At 54.6% G+C, this 21,714-nt stretch overlaps 8 protein-coding genes across 8 annotated transcripts; 5 read left to right on the forward strand and 3 right to left on the reverse strand.

Moving 5' to 3' along the window:
- Window positions 1–2,041: 2,041 nt before the first annotated feature.
- On the forward strand, window positions 2,042–2,813 carry E0L32_012278 (uncharacterized protein; the record flags this gene model as incomplete). The annotated part of the gene is made up of 2 exons (XM_031135101.1): window positions 2,042–2,117; window positions 2,242–2,813. The coding sequence occupies 2 exons, from the start codon at window positions 2,042–2,044 to the stop codon at window positions 2,811–2,813; spliced, it is 648 nt and encodes a 215-aa protein (XP_030998776.1).
- A 1,460-nt stretch (window positions 2,814–4,273) lies between these two features.
- E0L32_012279 (uncharacterized protein) lies at window positions 4,274–5,224 on the reverse strand (the record flags this gene model as incomplete). The annotated part of the gene is made up of 1 exon (XM_031135103.1): window positions 4,274–5,224. One exon carries the CDS (start codon window positions 5,222–5,224, stop codon window positions 4,274–4,276), a length of 951 nt encoding a protein of 316 aa, XP_030998777.1.
- Window positions 5,225–7,980: 2,756 nt separating this feature from the next.
- E0L32_012280 (uncharacterized protein) lies at window positions 7,981–9,128 on the reverse strand (the record flags this gene model as incomplete). The annotated part of the gene is made up of 4 exons (XM_031135104.1): window positions 7,981–8,277; window positions 8,355–8,473; window positions 8,533–9,013; window positions 9,060–9,128. 4 exons carry the CDS (start codon window positions 9,126–9,128, stop codon window positions 7,981–7,983), a joined length of 966 nt encoding a protein of 321 aa, XP_030998778.1.
- A 1,194-nt stretch (window positions 9,129–10,322) lies between these two features.
- E0L32_012281 (uncharacterized protein) lies at window positions 10,323–11,057 on the forward strand (the record flags this gene model as incomplete). The annotated part of the gene is made up of 4 exons (XM_031135105.1): window positions 10,323–10,403; window positions 10,468–10,682; window positions 10,773–10,830; window positions 10,893–11,057. 4 exons carry the CDS (start codon window positions 10,323–10,325, stop codon window positions 11,055–11,057), a joined length of 519 nt encoding a protein of 172 aa, XP_030998779.1.
- A 1,184-nt stretch (window positions 11,058–12,241) lies between these two features.
- E0L32_012282 (uncharacterized protein) lies at window positions 12,242–13,179 on the forward strand (the record flags this gene model as incomplete). Its single annotated transcript, XM_031135106.1, has 2 exons — window positions 12,242–12,780; window positions 12,852–13,179. 2 exons carry the CDS (start codon window positions 12,242–12,244, stop codon window positions 13,177–13,179), a joined length of 867 nt encoding a protein of 288 aa, XP_030998780.1.
- Window positions 13,180–15,039: 1,860 nt separating this feature from the next.
- E0L32_012283 (uncharacterized protein) lies at window positions 15,040–17,651 on the reverse strand (the record flags this gene model as incomplete). Its single annotated transcript, XM_031135107.1, has 7 exons — window positions 15,040–15,423; window positions 15,489–16,014; window positions 16,316–16,550; window positions 16,605–16,881; window positions 16,941–17,018; window positions 17,080–17,137; window positions 17,215–17,651. The coding sequence occupies 7 exons, from the start codon at window positions 17,649–17,651 to the stop codon at window positions 15,040–15,042; spliced, it is 1,995 nt and encodes a 664-aa protein (XP_030998781.1).
- A 1,089-nt stretch (window positions 17,652–18,740) lies between these two features.
- E0L32_012284 (uncharacterized protein) lies at window positions 18,741–19,782 on the forward strand (the record flags this gene model as incomplete). Its single annotated transcript, XM_031135108.1, has 2 exons — window positions 18,741–18,975; window positions 19,052–19,782. 2 exons carry the CDS (start codon window positions 18,741–18,743, stop codon window positions 19,780–19,782), a joined length of 966 nt encoding a protein of 321 aa, XP_030998782.1.
- A 510-nt stretch (window positions 19,783–20,292) lies between these two features.
- Window positions 20,293–21,273, forward strand: E0L32_012285 (uncharacterized protein; the record flags this gene model as incomplete). Its single annotated transcript, XM_031135109.1, has 2 exons — window positions 20,293–20,943; window positions 21,217–21,273. The coding sequence occupies 2 exons, from the start codon at window positions 20,293–20,295 to the stop codon at window positions 21,271–21,273; spliced, it is 708 nt and encodes a 235-aa protein (XP_030998783.1).
- Between the last annotated feature and the right edge of the window lie 441 nt (window positions 21,274–21,714).

Genomic DNA, 21,714 nt, shown 5'->3' on the forward strand with positions numbered 1-21,714 from the left:
CCCCAGGATGATCATCGCAATCGCATCTGAATGCCTCGTGGTTCTCGCGGTTGCGTCTTGTGGTTGTTCTTCAGCAAATAGAGTGCAACGAACAGGCCACGCTATTTGGTGCTCGCACGGATACTTCATCCTTGTCACCTCATCTACAAGTAGGGTGCAGGGACTCAAAGACGGTTCAATCTTGTCATTCCAGCGTGAGGGATCATCTCCCAATCTCGGCGTAATCCCGACCTCTTATTCATCAGATCAGGGGGGCCTTGAACTCGTCTCGCTCTGACCCTGAGTGTCTGACATCATGCTCCATAGTTACTGCACGTACTGTACTTTTGCATCTGTGATCTTGACCGCCAGACTGACCCTGGTGCCTACCCATTCCAAAGCTTGGTGTCCCCAATGTTGATCCCCACGATGTTGCGATCGCCAGCAACCATGTTGTCAGTTGGGACATGCGTCAGGCTCAGCCGGCTCTCGTCAGTCATCTCGAGGGCTGGCCCCAGCCCACTGTTCGGGCCATCTTCATCTGAGTAAACAAGAGCAGCAGATTAGGTTGATTTACCTCCATCGGATACCTCGCCGAACTTGCCGAACTAATTCCACACTCAGCTGGCTGCTCCAAGATGGCTGGGATATGATATGGACACCTTGAACATCGTCGTCGATTCCGAGATGAGTGCCATCCTCCCGTAAAGATGATCAAGATCACTGAATCTTTCGGTTTGTTTTACGCCTTGTCATGACAACTGGTCGTGATGAAGTGCTTGAGACTTTAATGTTGGTGAAAATGTAGCCGTGATGGTTAAATGAAGCCCCTATTCGAAAAAAAAATGTGGAGGAGTAATTATACCAAACGGATCGTCCATGCAGCCAGTAGATCCTGGAGCTGGTCAGACATGGAAGACACATGGTACCTATGGATGGACGGCCTAGCGAAGGGTGAGTGACAGTTGCTTGGCCATGATCTTCATCAGCACTGTAATCCTTCCAGTCGGGATCGAGGTGGTCAGTGAGTCGGGTTCTGCAAGTATAAAAGCCTGGAAGATTTCCACGTCCACAGGTTCTTCCAGATTGTGGGCGTGATGGGATAGGGACTGCTTCACGAGCCTGGTATCAGACAGAAGTTCTCTTGCCAATACGTTCGGACAGTTATTCTCAGAAGCTTGAGACCTATACCAGAGCAGGCAAAGCAGAGTTGGTCACTGGTCTGTTTCTCTCGGCAACCCAGTATTTGTGGTCAGCTATACACTTGTGTAAGTCAATGGTAAGAGTAATTCTACAAATTTATGCTTGACATCAACATTTATGCTTGGATTCCACCAGTCAGCATCTGTTTCCGATGTATCTGCTTTCATTCCTGCCGGTAAGCTCCATCTCATCTGTGGGAAGATGATTGGGACTCCAGGGAACTTCAATTTTGCAACTGCCTTGTCATTTTTAATTCCATATTAACACTATCAAATTCGTCCTTGTCTCTTGATTACTTAAGAGTCCTAATTCACTGAGCTGTTCGCGCGGCCAGCAGTACCGGAAGAGCTATCTGACTAATCCAACACGCCCCGTCCCAAAACGGCAACTCCGCCAGGCTTTGTCCACTCTCCTGTCGGAGCTCAGACCACAGTAAACGCCATCGATTTCGAATCAAATCCTCCACCGAGTTGAATGCATTTACAATCACACCCGTCGGGGATTCCTTTTCAGTCCAGTTGGTTGCCATCAATGAGATGCTCATGGACACGGCACAGGAAGGGATTTGACAGCAAAAGGTACGAATCTACCCCGCTCTTACGTGACGGTACCCCGCCCTAGAGCTGCGCCTCCGACACTTGGCATGGGCCAACTCCGACATCAACCTCGCTCATGAAGTTCAGGTGGGATGCGCAAAAACGATATAAATTGACACCAGCCCTTGGAATACCGAAACAAAACTCGTCTGTAAATACAATCGCATGCATTGAGTCAATCAAGCAGAGGAGAACACGAACAAAACTGTACAAACAAAAACTCAAAAGAAAATCAACAATCCTCCCAAGAAACAAAAAACATCATGTCCGCCTTCACAATCAAAGCCGCTCCCAACACCGACATCTGGCGCAAGCCGCCCACGACCGACGTCTTCAACGGTAAGAAAGACTCAATGCCCATCCCCCCCATCTCTTCCCTTATTTCTTCTCCCAAAACAAACAAAACACACAAGCTAGGTTTACTCGGGCAACTAACTAACCACCCCGCCAACACGCAAAACAGCCCCGACCGCCATCCCCGCAGGCCACTCCCCCCCCCGCACGACAGGCCCCCTCTCGTCCTTCCGCTCCGCCCGCGCGACCTTCTCCTTCTCCCCCTCGCAGCAGTACGACCAAGCAGGCCTGCTGCTCTCCCTACGGCGGCGCGGCGGCGGCGGCGCTTCCACATCCACATCCGCCGCCAGCAGTGGTAGCAAGCCCGAGAAGTGGATCAAGACGGGCGTGGAGTACTACTACGCCAAGCCGCTCGTCAGCACCGTCGCCTGCGACGGCTGGGCCGACTGGTCCGTCGCGCCGCTCAGCGGGACGCCCGGGGCCACGACGGCCGAGGGCGTCACGATCGAGGTCGTGGCCGAGGGCGACGACAAGGGCCGCAGCTTCTGGGTCTACCAGGTCCTCCTCGGGTCCGGCGAGGGGGACGCCCAGAAGGTGCCCCTGCGCGAGATCTGTTGGGTGGCCGCCAAGCAGGAGGAGTGGGATCTGAGCGTCGAGGCCATGGCCGCGCGGCCCGAGGCCAAGGCCACCACGGACGAGCTGAGCGTCGAGTTCCGCGAGTTTGACGTCCAGTGGGCGTAGCGACGATGACTTGGTCCAGGAGGCCGGTGGATGGACATGACGGGAGCATAGCAAGATCAAGGGTCAGATGCACCCAGCGCAGCAGAGAGGCCACACCCGTATCATACACACACGCACATACATACACAGACATATCAGCACGATGCAGTCACAAGGAGGACTTTTTTTGAGGTGGCCGATTCTCTCATTACCAGACCCCTCAAAAGGGCGTCGAGCCAAAACGGGGTCGATCCGCTAGGGAGACCTGACAGATTACTCTGACCCCTTGGGACAATCCCCCTCAATCTCCTTACTAGAAGAAGGAAAAAGAATAGAGAATGCCCCGAATCAAGATCTTCATAACATCATCAAAGAGTCCACACGCAGCGTCATATCGAATGAGTGGTGTGGGTGGTGTTCCATGACCGTTTTCCCCAACGCGATAGCAAAGCAACCATGCAGGCCCCCAAAGGTAAATAAAGTGCTGTACATGCGGCACTTTCTCCATGCTTTAGCTCTTTTTTTGTTGTAAAGACAAAGGAAAAGGTAATCAGTGGAGATTGTACGGCAGCGAAGGAAGTTTTTGTTCGGTTGCTTGTCAAAGGTATAACAGGTTCGCGCCAATCCTGTTGATTAGGAGTTTGGATGTCGATCCGTGTGGTGTCGTTCCCTTGTTCTTCCTCCAGCTGCTGTCTTCGTGAATAAACATTCTGTGAGTTTGGGAGCCCAGTCTAAGTCTTCTTCGCAGAAAAAGCAGAATTTGCGCCCCTAAATCCGTGTTGACCAGCGAAAGCAGATGCCTGGATTAAAAACAAAAACTTCCGGACGAATGTGTTGAGATGTTTTTTTTGTCGAGAGGGGTGGGGTGTGTTGTCATTGTCGGTGTCCAAGAAGGACGGCACGGATTGCCTTCCCACTTGTCCCCCCCTTTTTTTCAGGTGATATTCTAAGAGAACCAAGCTCCTAAAACGCCACGCTGTGGAAAATTGAGTTGAAATGGCCCCGAGGTGAGTGGTGGTATCGCTAGACGTGGAAAGAAACAAAGCAGAGCAGAACATCGAGAGAGCAGAGGGACAGGCTTGTGTCTTTACCTGGAATTGATCTCCCGTGTATCGGATCAAAATATTAAGCCCCTCTCACTCCCCAAAGAAGTATCATCAGAAATGGTCGGCCAACCTCGCGAGAAGTGAGGACAGAGAAGCAAATCAAGTCTCCCAAATGGTGATGTCCAATCTGATGAACCCTTGGGAGCTGCAAGCGAGAATGCCGAAAATTCAGACCCAAGAGACGCTTTCCATGTTGTAAAAATCCAAGGTAGATCCGGAACCTCGATAAAGCAATTCGAAAATTCGAAAACCCGCTTTGCGTGTACATCCATCCGGGTACATCTAACGCCACAGACGCCGGGAAAACCAGTCGCGACGCGGCCTGGGCATTGACCCTAGCCAGCGGCGGCGCGGACGCGGACGACGCTGGACCTTTCAGATCGTCTTGGGCGTGCGAGCGTTCGACGCCTCAATGACGTCGTCGAGGTGGTTGCACAGGGCGACGAACAGGTCGAAGAACAACTTGCCGCCCTCTCCACCTCTCTCCATCTCGGCCTGCATGGTGCCGCTCCTCTTGAAGGTCTTGCGGCAGCGGATGATGAGTGCCAGGTAATGAGCGCGCAGGCGGCTGTCGGAGTCTGGCGTGTGGGCGTAGCAGTACTGGGCGCTCCGCAGGATGGTACCGACGTCGATACCGCTCTGCAGGCCCTGCTTGCGCAGGGCGAGGCGCTTGAGCTCCTCGAGCCCGTACCGCTCCGCGGCACAGTAGATGACCGTGTCGCGCAGCAGATGCTGGCCCTCACTGGCGAGGTAGACGGTCGCTTCGACAGCCGAGGGTACATAGGGGGAGGCGCCTGCGCGGCCACCTCCGTTTTCTGTGAGGTTGGGGGATGCGTGCGGGGTTTGGCGGGGGTCGGAGTCCTCGAGTTCCCAAGAGTTTCGGTGCTTGTTGTGAAGCAAGCGCGGGTAGTAGTCGCCCTTGTAGAGGTACTCCAAGACCGCCGAGAAGACCTCCGGTTCCTCCTCCGGCAACGCGATCCTCTTCGTCTGCGCCTCGAGGTACTGGCCCTTGCAGAGCGCCTCGAAGAAGGGGCTCTGGCAGAGGACGTCCTCGTGCGCGGCAAACAGCCGCCCCTCGGAGCCGATCGTGAGGGTCACGATGGGCGACGGCGCGAGGGACTTTTGGCTTGGGCCCAGTTGCTTGGCCTCCTCGACGCCCGAGAGCGACTGTTGCAGCTTCGACAGCTTCGCGGGATCCCGCACGGAGCCGGCCGTGCCGCCATTCCCACCGTTGCGCTTCGTCAGCCTCGCAGACTTGTCCACGCGGTGTTGCGGGTCGGCCACCGGGACGGTGTTGTTGCCGGACCTGAACGACCGCTTGAACATGGTTGCTGCCTGCGGTGTGCTTGTCGATTCCGATGAACTCGTGGGTGCCTACGGTCGACGTAGGCTCGGGTTCAGGGAGAGCGGTAGCTTTGGAAACGGTGCAGAAGAAAGGGCTCGTTGGCACGGACTCTCGTGGCGCGCGGGACGGAAAAGTAGAGAGCGACGGAACGAGCGAAGAGGACTGGAGAAAACAAACGCGGAGGAAAAGAGGGTGCGGGTGAGTGAGTGACGCACAAAAGAAATTGACTAAGGGCCCGGGCAGGAAATACCCCAGGGAGATTCTTGAACGAATGGCTGGAGATACTCCTATGATACCTTTGCGACCCTGTTTGGTTGTGTGTTGGGGGGGAGGGAGAGAAAAGAAGGGTCAGATTCGGGGGTGGGGGAGGCATCTGGGGTTTTTATGCTTTTGGGGGGTGGGCGGCAGTGGTGGTGCAGATCTGCCTAGAGCAGGCTGGTCTGCCCGCGTGTGGGTGGGCTTGGTGGGTGATGCACTGCACAGATGCAATGCAAACAAGCAAACACAACACACCAGGCCGAATTACCACTCACACACGCAGAGTCACAAATCAGCACAACTGCACGGTGCTGATGATGATCCTGGCTGGCTGGTGAGTGGCTTTGCTGCACGTCGAGTCACTCACTGCAAGCAAGGCAGGGCGGCACAATTGCGCAAGCTGGCTGGCTGGCTGGCAGGATTTCGACGTTGAATGACGGGTTGGATAGTAGATATTTGCTAGGGCTGTCAGCTAATCTAGTGGGGGTGTACAGCGGCGTTGCTGGCGGCAAATGGCCCGTTCCGCGATGGGTTTAGGGTGCTGATTGAGGATCCGTTGATTGACCGAACCAAGGTTTTTCGCCCCGATGGTGGTGGGCATCTCGCACGCTAAAATACAACTCCTACCAGTTCACTGCTGCCCCATCGCATTGCTGAAACGACCTTGCGAACGCCCCCTTCCCTTCCTCTCGACAACGGTACCCAAGCGGGGAGCGAAGCAGGAAACAGGATCGCCCAAGCAAGGACATTGCCGGTACTTGGTCGCTACGTACCGGCTTTCGTCAGGCATGAGCTGCCTGGACCCAAAGCTGGCCCAACATCCATGGACGGGTGAAGCCTGGGCTTCTGGCAGAGCAATGACAGTCAATGCGTACGCAGGCCGGTACAATCGTCGTTGCCGCTGTCGTTGCCGCTGTCGTTGCCGCTGTCCGAGTCAATTGTGTTTTGGGCGCACTCTCTGACATGACAATTGGCGCAAAACGCATACGAAGATGCCACGCATCACCGGGCAACCACGTGGGACAGGAGAAAGACAGGCCGTGTATCAGTTCGGGCCAGTCACGAGGGCACTCACTGCGATGCCTGATTTGCACATATCAGAGGTGCTTGCCCTTGCCCCTCGCCATTCTATGCCCAAAAAAGGAAATCTGCAGAACCTCAGAGAAACAGTGTATCAGCAATGGCCACGAATCAACATCGACTGCACCTGCTATTTGACGAAGTAGCAGGCCTTTCCAGACTGGACCGTGCTTTTCTGCCAGCAAGACAAGTCATTGTCATTGGAGAGAGCAAAGGACGTGTAGACGCCAGCCTGTGACTGGACAGACAAGCCCAGTTTGCCAACTCATCATGCCCAGCAGCACAGCCTCAGTACGCACCAGATTCCCATCAGTGAACAAATCAATGACGTTAACAGACCTGCATTCGAGGTACCGTCGACAGATCTGTCTCTAGTCTGACCACTCTTTCGGCCACATTCGCCGATGGTCTAGGTGATACCAGGTTACCAAGCCAAAGACGTGCACAAGTGTGCCTTCAATCCTTCACATGTGTGCGTGCCATCTGATCTACTGTAAAGAAAGAAGCGGCTAACAGGGATGTGCCCAACCGATCCGAGCACTTGGGAAAATAGTCCGGTGTGGAGGGAGGGTGAGACATGTGAGACCCCGGCACCAAGGTGCCGCACGCCATCTCGGGTGGTTGGGTTCACACCAAACCTGGTGAAGATACCTCCCACACCATTGCTACCCGACGCAAATGAGAAGTACACCCATTTCACCAGCTGTGAATGCATGAGGCAAGCCACAAGAATGATCTAAGCTTTTCACACCGGAGATTGTGCACGGTGTCTGCATGAACCCACAGTCCACTGCACACCATTGCGAATATGACTAGGTCAGTCAGTATACCGCCAAGATCCAACACAGGCATCATCCGCATTCGTAATCATCATGGGCAAGCCATGCCGTCAAGATACACCAAGTAGACCAATCAACCAAAGAGTGTACATTGCATTATCAACCGCCCATTCTGGCGTCAGTCATTGTTACAAGAAGCAGTTACACATACCGCCTGCCTTTTCAGAAAGGCCCAGAGCAGTGATCTCAACCCGATCAGGTACCAAGATGTCAAATGCGATACCAAATGGGAGAAACCAGCAACAGGCCATGGACCAATCACTTTGAAGCGTACTTGGCGCGCGAATACGTGAATGTAATGCCCCATGGAAGGTTCTAGGGCAGTACCATGTTGGGCTATCTAGAGATACTGACTGACTCCCCCAATACTCGACCTTCCGTGCCCAACCGCATCCATATTCATGCTTTCCAAAAGGAGGAACGAGCCCAAAACGGAATGATACCACAATCTATACCTGGCTCTTGTCAGCCTATGGGAACACGTCCCGGACCCGAGTCGCCATCCGCCGCCAAGCTCCGGAGCTGGGCCCGACCCGACGACAACGCAGCAGACAGTCCCATCAACGGCGGGCTTGCTGCCCATGCTCCTCCCTGAGACCAGCAGCAATGTCCTCCGGCTCGGTTCCCCTCTCCACAATGGCGTCGCGCATGCCGATTAGGCCGTACATGAAGGAGAAGGCACCAGGTGCCAGCGCAACAAACCCAACGCAGTAGGCAGCAACGATCTCTCGGGACCCGGACCCCTTGTGGCCCATCCAGAAGAAGGGGTTGTACCCAGTGAGCATCTTGCCGATCGCGGCCCAACCGAGGTACAAGCCAGCCAGGAACTGGATTGCGAAGACGTGGCTCGGGACGGGCTACGACGGGTGGTTAGTCACTGCCAACATATTGGGCCATCAGGCAAATCGCATGATTCAGGCAGGAACAGACTTACGACTTGGCGCTTGATGCTATTCAGGAACAGAATCTCAAACACTGCGAGGATGGACGGCATTGTATACAGGTTGTAGAGGCAGAAGGGCTTGAACCATCCCTCGGAGAACAGGTGGTCCACTGTGGTTCATGTCAGTCATGATGCCGTTCGTGATGCTCAGCAACGGGCATGATCCTACAGAAGTTATGGCCAACCTTGGGGGGTTCTCCGTCGTGTTTGGGCAAATGGCCGTGGCCCTGGGGAACGAGCACCGCCCAGTAGATGAGAGTGACCATGAAACTGTAGACGTGAACCAGCGAGTAGAAAAGGCTGAAGTAGAAGCGGCGCCGCGAGTAGCTCGGCTGCTCGGGAGGCGACATGGCCCGCAGGATCCGGGACTCCCACGTCTGGTCGCTCTCGTCGATATGGGGCCAGTGCAGATGGGTCAGCGTCCAAGAGAAGGCCATGATGTGGTAGAGGACTATTAGACCGAAGGTGATGGTGTCGAACTCGAATATCATACGCCAGCCCGAGTGCTTGTCCTCGCGGTTGACCTTGAAGTCGATGAGCATGCCCATGACGGCTAGCAAGTAAACGAGGATGATGCCACGGAGATAGCAGAGGGTGTTCTGGTTGATGAATCTCCACGGGGAATGGCAGACTCGTAGGAAGATAGGCTGCTATAGTGTTAGATGTTGCTCAACTCCATCCCCAGAGAGATCTTACGTGATCATGAAGAGCGCCACGCGGGAGAGGTAGACCATCACGGTCGAGAAGAGGAGCGCGCTCACTCATTGTGTAAGTGACCTCGTAGGTAGTAGGGAAGGTTATTCAACTGATTATCGATTTGTTATTCTTGTCCAAAGGACGGCGGTGCATGTGTAGATACTCCTACAGGTGCTGCGATGAGGACCAAGCACCAAGGTAGACCAAAAGAGCAATATGACATAACATCAAGAACGAAAGAAAACTAAGAGCTTGGAGACTGCTGTAGGCGGTTCCAATCTACCCGTTCTTTACCTCTGCTCCTTCTACATTTGCAAGACGAGCGTGCGGGAGAAGGGGCGAACTCGAACTCGAACAAAAAGGCAAAGAAGTCGCACCTCACCGTTGGCGTGGACCATTCTATGAAGCCTGTAGCTTCCGTTCAGTCAGAGAAATCAAGAACTTTCTTCGGTAGAAGGGTAGGGTTGACAGCTCTTTCTACACAATGTCTAGTGTTGTTGCTCTGTTGTGTCTGACTACTTGAAGTGACTGGTCAACTTGCAGCAACAAATAATCACAAAATATGAAGCAGACACTACCACTGATTGAATTGGCCGCGAGAATACAGAGCCAGCCCCTTTCATTACCTCGCATAATTTATTTTCCTGTCCATAGAACCATTGAAACATCTGATCAAGGGACGAACTTGGCACGTCAAGTATTGCTGGTCCTAGACTCCTAGCCAAGCTTCTTGAGTTGTGGTAGACCTGAACCCGTCATCAACAAAGGTCGCGTGGCGCAATTGGTCAGCGCGTCAGTCTAATAATCTGAAGGATGTGAGTTCAATCCTCACCGTGACCAGAGATTCATCTTTTGCGAGATTGTATTGTTTTTTTTGTTTTTTTTTGGAGTGTTGTATGACTCTCTTTGTACTTTTTGCCAACCTGGCTCGCAGATGTTGTGATGTTGTAAGATGTTGTGGCCCGTGCACTGGAGTGCGAGGTGGGTACCTCCCTGACCAATTGCAACGGCAAATTGTGGTAAGCTGTCATCGCGAGTCCAACCACAAATCCCACATCCCCAAGGATACGGCGTTCACCCAACCCTCCCCAGCTCGGCGCCCTTCAACACATCATCCCCCCACGATTGAGCCCTAAAAGGAGGCGTTTGCGGAGACCGAACGACCGATCCACGAAATAATCCAGAGAGAACGAGCTCCCAACGCCAGCCCCAGTCGACCCCAATCCGCTTTGCGACCTCGGGACACCTTTGCTGCTCGACAAAATGCTGTCCGGCATGCAGAACCCCCGGCAAGCTGCCGCGCAGCTGCTCAACTTTGCTCTCATTCTCTCCACGGCGTTCATGGTACGATTTCTGCTGCACCCTGGTGGCAGAATGCACACAGGCTAACAGTGGTGCGCCGTCGCAGATGTGGAAAGGCCTTTCGGTAATCGCCGACTCGCCGTCCCCGATTGTCGTCGTCCTGTCAGGGTCCATGGAGCCGGCTTTCCAGCGAGGAGACCTCCTGGCGCTCTGGAACAGGAATCTGTTTAGGGAAACAGACGTGGGCGAGATTGTTGTCTACAATGTGGAGGGCAAGGACATCCCGATCGTCCATAGGATCGTCCGCAAGTTTGGCACAGGGTACGTCTTCCGGCCAGGGTCATCTCGATGTCTCAGAGAGTCTGCTGCGCTGGTATCAGCTGGGTGGCTAATACACTAGTCTCTCCACAGGCCGCACGCGAAGATCCTCACGAAAGGCGACAACAACCCGTCAGACGATACGAGCTTGGTGCGTCCCGATCCTGCGATACCTCTACCTACATGTTGGCTAACGGATATATGTGATTGCAGTACGCACACGGACAGGACTTTCTGGAGAGGAAGGCCATCATTGGCAGCGTCGTTGGCTTTGTGCCGTTCGTGGGCTATGTTACTATCATGCTCAGCGAGCACCCTTGGCTGAAGACGGTCATGTTGGGTCTGATGGGCTTGATGGTGGTCTTGCAGCGGGAGTAGAGGCGGACTGACGAACATCGGGGTTGAGTCGGCACGTTTGAAAAAGGTGGCGAGCTAGGGTTGAACAGACATCGTCACCAAAGCATGTTTCACAACTGGTGGAGGGTATTCCTGGATTCGGCATAGGTACCTTTGACTTCTGCCAGACTTCTTGAGCAGGTCTGTTCAGCTTGCGACTGTCTGTGCTGAATGGCACGGGCTACACTGATTTGAGTTGACGCTAGGCCGGAGCTGAAGAAGAAGCATCTCGCTGAGTGGCCTCTGCTTGCTAGCTAGCCTGCAAGAGTGTCTCGTGGACGAATGTCGATCGCGGTTATGCGGTTGGGTGCAGTACTCGGTGGAACGCGTCTCGGCATCGCTCAAAGACACAGCACACCCATTTCAAGCTGTCAGCACCACCTTCATCACAGAGACTACTAGCAAAATGCCGAATCAATATGCTTAATGTCGATAGTCAAAGCTCTAGCTCGGGATTCGAAAGGCTAGCAATCCATGCTCTCAACGGTACTCATCGACAGATGCCGCAGTTTACATGTCGAAGTGCTTGACGCGCCTGGGTATCCCTCAGCCCTATTTCTTATTTGCTGTCAAACCTCGTACCCAGTGCTGTGGATCCGCAGCAGGTGGCATCCAAGACCAGGATTTTGGAGGAAGCCTAGAAAACCCACTAAAGCTCAGCCCCTTGGGTCTCGCTGACGGGAGGGGCTTGAGGGGAAACGGGCCTATCAACGGCTGGCGCAACTGCAACGGTGCCTGTGCCAGAGCGAACCAGGCTCGCCTTTTCTTTGACATGCAGCTGCGCCCCATTTGGTTACTTTTGATTAAGATTAAGGTCCGAGTTTTTCTGTTGTTAGCCCTGGACCCAGGTACGGAGGAGTACTTGTACACCATCTCCACACGGCCGGTGGATCACCACTCAGTTCTGCCTGCTCGACCTCCCTTTCCCGCACAAGCACGACCACACCTTCGTTTCTTTGCCGTTTTTATTTCACGGCTGTCTTTCCTTTTCTCTGTGGCTTTGTTTCAAAGCGGCTGCCACTCATTCACCTTCTCTCTTCGCATTGTGCCCGTCCTTGCGACGCAGTCGTTGTTGAGCGGTCTTGCTACGCGCTCGGCCGTCGACTGACACTTCTGCACCTCCTGACTGCAAGTCCGCCCTTCTGTCTTCTCGAGTCTTGCGCACCATGTCGACCGCCGCCCAACCCACCACCGAAACGGTGCACGCCGGAGAGAAGCTCCCTCAGCAGGGCCTTCCCCAGCAGGGCGGCCCGGAACGGCTCTATATGCCCGTCCGGGCCGACAAGATCGTGTCGAGCCGTGGCTTCTACATCGCCAAGATCGTCATGGGCTGCCTCATCCTCGCCTTCGACGTGGTCGTCTTTGGCCTCTCCGGCGGCATCGCCGCCAGCTACTTCTATGGCCCCTACTACGGCCTGGTCTTCACCCTGCCCGTCGCCATCGTGTCCTTCCTGTGGCAGGTCGCCGAGTTCATCACCCTGTGCGTGCAGAAGCAGCGCGGCATCCACCCGGGCGCCCACGTCGGCATGCACCTCGTCATCTGGCTGGGCGCCGCGGCCTCGGTCGGCCTGATGTCGGCCGTCATCTACTTCGAGGACTACTACTACTACAACAGCTACTACGACGACTACTACTCATCCGGCAGCCGCTACTCTTCTATCTACATGCTCTACAAGGCCCTCGTCGCATTCATGGCCCTCCTCTTGTACGTTCCGTTGATAGTGGTCGAGAGGAGGCAACAACACCCAATTTTGACTGACGCAACTCTGTGTTTAGGCTCCTCCACTTCACCCTCTTCGTGCGCGCCTGTGTCGAGTGCAACAGGAGGAACAAGGCCACCCCGACCGTCATGCTCGTCCCGGCCGCCTACGTCGCCATGGGCCAGATGCCTGCGACCACCACGTCCTACGTCCAGGTTCCCCCCAACGCATACACGCCCAACCAGGCACAGGCCATGATGCAGCAGCAGCAGCAGCAACCAACGCAACCGTACTACGACGCGCACACGAGCTACTACGCCCCGGCGCCCGTGCACCAGCAGCCCGTGCCATACTCTACTCCGTCGCCGGTTCAAGGCCAGCAGCACGTGGGGGGCGCTGCATGACCGTGACTGTGACCGTGAGGGCAAGGCGTTGGCGGTCAACAAGGTCGTTTCGTCACTGACGTTGAACCGCCGTCGTCTTGTTATGCAATGCTTGGTTCTGGCGAAAACGGTGTTTGCTGCTGAGTCTGGTTCAAGAACTCCAGTCTGCGACCGAGATATACTTAATTAGTGGTCCATGGATTTTGGTACTTTGTTGGATACCCCGTCAATAGAAATACAAATCATTATTTTGTCCATAGGTATTGATCCTGTCTGCCGTTGTTTCGGCACATAGCCTCGTCTGTCATATGTTGACCATGTTGACCGAACACTGTCACACCCTCTATCTTACATGCAGTCCGTTGCTTACCCATGTTACTATAAAGGGGTAGAAGAGCCCAAGTAATACAATCAGTCAAAGCTTTCCACGAGAAAGAAGCAGTCTGGCAATCCCATATGCAATGATATGGATGAGACGTGCCAAGAGAAAATGCGTCTCTTGCATTTTGGAGAGTTGGGCTGGGCATGATTACACAATCATGTCCTTGCCAAAGAGACATACTATGAAACCAAGAGGTCACACAGAACAGAGCGAAGAGCTCAATGAATTGCTGTGTATCATTGGCGAAGCTGAAGAGGCATCGGATTTAAGAACTGCGCCAAAGTAGGTGCTGGACAGGGCCCGGGTCAATCAAGCCAAGGTATAGGTTGTCTGTGTCTGTCCCACACCGCACAGTCGGCCTCAAAAGGCATGTCAACGACATACTTCGCTATCCAATAACCAGCTCTGGAGACCTGAGAAGTCCACAGGCGTTCCATGATGGAGCTGACGAAGTCTGATGCCGAGGCCTCGACCTCTCTTATTACCTCGATAGGCTCTGGGGATCCATGAGTTTCAAGCACTGCAATGACGAAGCGCGAATGCGCAAGCCGAAAGGGCAACTGCCAAAATTTCCAGCAACGTCAGTTCGTGGCCACGGACTTACACATCACCAGCTGGACAATGAATCGGATAGCTTGGGCTGACGGCGGCCAATTTGACCAGTCAGTCACTTTTCCTCGCCTTCTTCAATGCTCACCTCACAGATCCGGTTCAAGAGGGATAACACTCAAGCAACTCTACACAACATTCATGGTAGGCAGAATGTTTGGTAGTTGGATAAAAAAAAAAGTAATATAATCTTAGAGAAGTGACCGATGGCGGGAACATTGTGAAAAAAGGTATGAGAGTAAAGGAAGCCGGAAATTGGCAAGAAGATGGAACAACGGCGAGCGGGACAAGACAGCTTTAAGACAGAGCCGCACTTTGTATGAGACCCCCCGTTGCCGGCCGCTCGTCTCATATGCACTTGGAAGGGAGCCTTCTTTTTTAAGTTGCGCGTGTGTGGCGCGACACTCTCAACCCGTGCAAGTGATGGTCAGATTAGTTGACGGACTGCTAACAGAAGTACTTGACTATCCATCAAGCCCATCGGATTTAGGTAGTGGGATAGCCCTTCCGAGTTCTAGGGCAAGGTAGCTCCTGATGAACTTCCGTCAACTATTTAGACACCCACTTGCCCGTGTCTCTCATGTCTCGCGCAAGCTGCCGGCCAACACAACAGCGAAATCAATCCAAAACGAGCGATGTCGTCATCATTAAAGGCCAATTCGGGATTCTGGGATCTAAGAAACTGTCATCAGATTTGAATACCGCGCGGTCTTTGCGTCGACCCAAAGAGGGTACTTGGTAGCAAGACTCCGGACCTTCACATGCCTTTTGTGCCAAGCAGGCACAATCAAGCTCATGATCGTGCAAAAAGCCGCGGCACTCTCCACCATTTGTCGTTGGTGTCTAAACCACCCACCAATCATATCTCTGTCCGCTCTGGCAGCCATCTCCTAGTCCGTCAAGCGCGGAGCACCGTTGGGTTTTCGGATCCTCGTCCCCATGAATTTCCCAAGGGGCGAGCTAGGCCTACCTGCCGCTTCGGGAAGGGATATGCCGTTCAGCTGATCGACAGCAACGATGCGGCCGGGGATGTCCTTGCAAACAGCGGGAAAAGCTGGAATAACGACTCTTCTAGAGGGCGTTGCCGCGGGGTAAGTAAGGATGTAACTTTCATATGCCAAATTGAAACGAGACATGGACACGAGCCGAGTTGACGATGGGGGGATCTGTCCGGGGCCCCGCGCTCCCCAGGATGATGGATATAAACTGGGACCTGTCTCGATCTCCAAGTTGCATTCGGTTCGCAGCCAGTCACCAAGGCAATACGCAGCAGTCTAGACAATTCAGTGTTCACCTGGGAACCAGACGCCGGTGCTCTCCTATCAAACACGCACCAGACCCCAGCCACAACCACGGTATCAAACGACCTACGATGCTCTTTGCCAAGGTCCTCGCCACCGCCGGCCTCCTGGCCGCCTCCGTGCTCGCCGACGGCGCCGCCATCGTCGCCGCCCTGGACAAGGTGGCCGCCGACACGGTCCAGCTCGGCGAGGCCGTCAAGTCCTGGGACGGCGGGCTGCTGGCGACGGGCCCCATCGTCGCGCAGTCGGTCGAGCTGCTGGCCGACATCGCCTCGGCCACGGGCGTCGCCAAGCGCTCCGACCCGCTCAACGACATCGAGGCCTTCACCGTCGCGGGCACGGTCAGCCAGCTCGCGGGGGACGTCAACGCCACGCTGACGGCGCTCATCGCCGCCCGGCCCCGGTTCGACCGCGCGCTGCTGAGCCCCGTCATCCTGGGCAACCTCAAGCTCGAGAAGGACGCGACCGACTGCCTGAGCGCCGCCATCACGGAGAAGGTGCCCGAGGGCCTGAGGGGCGCGGCCGGCGTGCTCGCCTCGCAGATCGACGCTTCGTTTGACTTGGCTATCGATGCGTATCATTTGTTTTGATAGTTGGATCGATTCTGCAAAAGGTGTTCAGAGCGGGTTCGGGTAGGAAATTATGAAGGGGGTTCAAAAAAGCAAAGTGTGGACGAAGTATTTTATTGTTCATTGTGCGCTATGCGAATGGACACCACACTATCAACCTGTATACGTTGACATCGTGGCAACTCTTTAAATCTACTAAGCTGCGTGCATCATTTCAGGCGTCCGAAGCGGCCATATTTGTCATCCCTGCCACACTCGTGTTCAGGTCTGGTCGCCATAGAAAGACAGATGTTTACAGCTTTGAGCTGCGGCCGTTGGCCACACGCTCCTTGATGAATGCCAGCACCCTGTCGTAGTAGTCCTTGGACTCCTTCAGCGAGAAGCCCATGTGCCAGCCGTGCGGGAGACCAGAGTACACCCGCAGCTCCGTCGGCACGCCCGCCGCCTTGAGCGCCTCGCCGTAGGCGATGCCCTCGTCCCGTAGAGGATCTTTCCCAGCAACAAGCACGACTGATATCTCGATTAGAACCTCTGGGCACTGGATAGTAATAGCAGGCACGGGAGGAGCAAAAAAAGACAACTTACTCGCTGGCGGCAGACCCCGGAGGTTGGTCGACAGCAGCGGGGAGTGCATGGGGTCCGGGCTCGGATTCTTGCCCACGTAGCAGTCCCAGAACCACTCCATCGCCGGGGAGTCGACCAGGGCCGCGTCGTGGTTCTGGGCGTAGCTGAGCAGCTCGTAGCGCTCCTTGTTGGGCACCTGGTCGAAGAACTTGGGGTGGCAGGTGACGGGGATGGAGAGCACCTGGCCGACGATGCCGGTGACGCCCTCGTCTCGCGCCTTGATGGCGACGATGCTTGCCTGCGCTTGTGGGTTAGTCTTCGGGGGGGTCCCAGGTGAGGTGGGAGGGCCATGCGTACCAGATTGGCGCCAGCGCTGCTACCGACAAGGATGATCTTTTCGCTGTTGATGTTGAAGCGGCCGGGGTTGCGCTTCAGCTGTCATTGCATTCTTGTTAGATATATCGCCCTGGATCATTTCTTCTGCCTCTGAACATACCCATAGCAGGACGTCGTAGCTGTCGTTCAGGGCGTAAGGGAAAGGGAACTCGGGGGCCCTAATTCCGTCCACATTAGCTCATAGCCCTCTGCGACCAAAATCTCCGCTTCTGCAGCTCTCTGCGAGACAACTCACATCCTGTAGTCCACACTAATAACAACGACGTTGCCCAGCCCGGCAATGAACCTGTTCTCCGCCTCCTCGATCTCGTGGCCGCCGACGGTCCAGCCGCCGCCGTGCATGCGGAACACGAGCGCCGCGTTGCTCTGCACGCTGACGCTCTGGTACACCTTGAGCTCGAGCAGGGCGCCGTCGCGCGCGGGCGCCTTGGTGTACTGAATCTTGATGTCCCTGTCGGGCTCCGGGCAGCCCTCGGGGATGGCGGGCGGCGCCTCGCGGAAGACCTGCTTGATCATCTCGACGGTGCCGTTGGCCCAGAGCGGCGCGGCCTGCTCCTTCATGGGCAGGAAGACGGAGGCATACTGCGGGTGCGGCTCCGAGTGGTGCCCGTTCTTGGGGCCCGGCTTGTCCGAGGGCTGGTAGTACTGCGGCTTGTCGCTGAGGACACCCATTGTGCACTCTTTCTTGTCCTACACGTTCCTCCTCGTTTCTTTCTGGCTGTGATTTTGGTCAAGTGCAATGCGAAGGCTTGATGGACAACCAGGAGCAAACAGAGAGAAGGAAGGGGAAAATGGTTATCTATGTGCAACACTCCCGAGGAATGGGTGCCAGGTCTCGCGGACCGCATACATCCTGTTTTGCGGGGGGAGCTTTTAGCTTCATGGCAGGTAGCTTCCCGGCATGACAGGAGGATGGACCCTTGTTCTCTGTTTCCCGAGTCATAGATGGTCTCGAGGGTGGAGGGATACTGGTCAAATTTCCAGCTGAGCTTTCCCCTTAGTAGGCAATGGTGTGCACAGGCTTCCCTCCCGAGCCCCCCGGAAATCGTCTGCAGGGGCGTCAGTTCTGCATGAGCAGAGCTATCCACCACGCGGCCTCGGCCTGCGGGGATGGACGATGTTGGCAGATTTCCTCCGGCTAAGGTTCTCCGGGGCGGATCCACCTTGTCGGGTCCCCGGATTTCCCGTGTGTGCGACGACAACGTGAAGCCTCTCTACAGGGGTTGAATTATAAGCTCATCTATGCCACAGATTCTTCATGGTGACCCAAAACTTCGTTGAATCTTTTGATTATGGCGGATGCTCTGGGTCCTTTGCTGCACCAAGTGTGGGAAGGACCCCGGACAACTGGTGTCTAATGTCATGTTGTGACCGGGGCCAGCAAGACTTCATCGGATACCTTCTCAGCCAAGCTCTAGTAAAGTTCTTATAATGCAGTCATTTAACTTTCCCAGAAAAAGCGTCAAATGCTTCATATCCGTGGATTTGGCTCAAGATGCTATCAAAGTTAAGCAGCCGTGTATTTCCCTAGCACTTTTAGCGCATCCTCTACATCTGCGCTATCAACAGTCAGCGACACTTCGTACAAAGTAGGCATTCTCTCACGCCCCACCCTCGTCAACCATTGCTTTTTCGTTGGGATGATGCCAGCTCGCCTTGTGATCCATAACGGGGTGAAAGATCGAATGAAAGGGGCAGTTGAGACCACACATCTACCTGCAAAGCGCTCGCGAGGGTCTCCGACGATACGGGTCTTCCGCCATGGGACAGCCAGCTCTTGAGGAGGCGGTCAACACGCTGGCCTCATTCCTGGCCTTTGAGCAAGTCCGCGATCTCCGACAGCTCCTGGATCGCCAGCCCTCGGCGGCCGCTGAAAGGACTGATAAACTTCAAAACGCGCCTCCCCAGACGGACGTGGTCGTGCTTTGTGCATCTGCTGTGCTCTCCACTGCCGAAACCGTGTTCTCGGCGTTCGCGAGATATGCCCATTCCAGAGGTAAGATCGACGCGGATCCACATGAGGCTGAAAGCTTGTCATCGCTGATACTTTGACGTACTGTCTCCCCATACAGCCCAAGACAATAGGAAGACTGATGATGGCCGCTGTGTTCTGGTTCTGTGCGGCGGGATTGGACATTCTACGCAACTGATGCACGATGCCGTCGCCTCCCATCCCACATATCGGTCCTTGGCAGAGCAGGTGGCTGGCCAGCCGGAGGCTCGCGTCCTGCAGGCCATCGCGGAGCAGTACTTTGGCTTAAAAGTCGACGCAGAAAACACCGAGCTAGGTGCCACAGCTATCCTCGTCGAGGACAAGTCCACCAACTGCGGCGCAAACGCGTCGAGGACGCGGGAGGTGCTGCAGTCTCGCGGCATCGCGGAACCGAGGACGATCATCGTTGCGCAAGACCCGACCATGTGCAGGCGCACTGTGGCTTCTTTTGAACACGTGTACTCGGACAAGGTAGACGCCCGCCCGGAGCTGTACAGCTGGCCGACTTTGGTGCCCTCCGTACTTTTACGCCCCGAAGCAGCAAACCTGCTCGCACATCCGGGCCATAGGACCCTTGCCGAGCTGCTCAGGTACGATGTCGCCAAGATGAGGGTTAGCGAATCGGAGCTGTGGGGCATGCCGCGGTTCTTGGACCTGATCATGGGAGAGATCCCTCGGTTAAGGGACGATAGTGGTGGGTACGGACCGAAAGGAAAGGGTTTCATCGCGCATGTGGACATACCCAGGGAGGTCGAGGCCGCGTGGAAAACCCTCGATGGCGCTCTTGGTGGACACGTAGCCAGAAGATGAACTTGGTGCTGACAGTGTGGGACTAAGACAACTGTCTGGAATATATCAGCATTATTAGTAAACTGGTGGTCAGGGAAGGTGAAAATAGAGTCGTGATTCTACTACACGACCGTGGTCGGTGACAAGTGAACTGAGGTATACACAAGAAAAGCTTTGATACATGTCCACTGTTCTGAGTTGTCACCCGCTTCGTTTAAGGCAAAGAAGATGAATAGGGTTGAATGAGTTTCTCCTTTCTTACTGATCTGCTGAGCATCTTGCAAAAGAAAAGAAAAAGACACATAGAATCTTTGGTTTACATGCTCAGGTGAACCATGGATGTGCAATGTGAGTGAGTCGAGAACCACATCTGCCGAGCAACGGTACATTGACCCTGGAGGGAATTTGAGCTTTTTTTGTTTGTCTAAAAGGCGATTGTTTGCCACCAAATTTCTTTTCATCCAAGCCATCCCCCTCTCCTCTCGCTTCAACATCGGAAACCTATACTCGGACCAAACCTCGACGACGAAAATGCGACTCAGATTCTGGACTTCTTATAGAAAAGGTCTTTCAAAGACTCGGGCAAAGTCTACGGATGCTGGCACTCAGACCACCCCTCAGCTCATTCCCGGAGCAACGCAAATGGAGCCTAGCATTACTTGCAGCACGATGCAAACAAAACCACAGTTCACTCACAGAGCAACACAGACGGATCTGGCAGATGTCGATGCCATAACCACGGATCGCAGGGTCGGGCTGATTCTGCCCCATGACGACAAAGTGCAGGACAGTTCGGACGACTCTCCGCCAAAGTACACTCGCCTCAACTTCCCCTTGTCGAACCATGTGGAGCTCGACTGGCCGGCACTGTCTGAAGAAGCAAAGCGATTGAATGTCGTCCCAATATACTACAAGTTGGCGCTGACATACCATGGCGGAGCAAATTCGTGGGAGGTAGCCAACGAGATTGAAAAGGGCTGCCAGGAAATGTCGCGGGTTGCTGCGCTCACTTGTGGTGGCCCATTGCTGGGGCCCCAGGTTATTTGCCATCCCTGTTCCACAGCTATTCAGGATGCTCTCGCCAAAGCTACCAGAGCCGTTCGTCAACTGAGCAATTCCGCTACCGAAGATTGCGCAAACAAGCTTTTTGTTATTTCGGCTGAAGTCGCCGGCGGATGGAGGGTACGGGCAGGAGAGATATTGTGTAGACACTCGTCGCCATTGCGCCCACAGAGATGTGTAACGGGCCAGCGTACCTGGTGTCAGATGGCCGCGTCAGTTGATGGGTAGGCAGGAAAGACGGGTCCAGTTGACAAGCAGGAGCGGGGAGCTTCACGCAACAATGAACCAACATGGATACCGCGACCAATGTTGGTGGATAACCACCTGGGCACTTAACGAGTAGGCGAGATCTAGTAATGTTATGTTCTCTACTGCCTACCTAACAAGACATAGTTGGCTTCTCGACGTGATATCATGACCCTATTCCAGAAGGGAAGTAGGGCGCGATGAGACAAGGCCTTTCTGGGATAGTTCCTGCGTTGATGAATGTGAACATATTGGCAGATGGACAGCTCCAGGCTGCAGTTGCCTCGTTGGTGATGTTGACATATGTTCGATCGGGCCATGGGTGAAGGCGAGCATAGGAACCCGCGGCCCGCCACTTCCAACTCGAGCCAGAAACCCCATGTAAGCTTCCTCGCATTTATAGGGAGCGTCTGTAGCTTCTAGATGAATTGTAAAATGATCCGCTTGGAGGGGAAGAGCAAGAGGTGATTTTCTTTATCTGTCAAGAAGTATTTAAAGCAACGATTAACCCGGCCCATGTAGCGTACAGACAATATTCAGATCTCCAGCTCCCCTCTCTGCGGACTTCTCTTTTTTCACAAAAAAGAAAAAAAAAAAAAAAAAAAAAAAGAAAAAAGAAAAAAAAGGCCTTCCCTCTTCCCCCTT

The sequence above is a fragment of the Thyridium curvatum genome, assembly GCF_004353045.1.
Source record: "Thyridium curvatum strain D216 chromosome Unknown NODE_150_length_35768_cov_86.069751, whole genome shotgun sequence".
Lineage (NCBI taxonomy): Eukaryota > Fungi > Ascomycota > Sordariomycetes > Thyridiales > Thyridiaceae > Thyridium > Thyridium curvatum.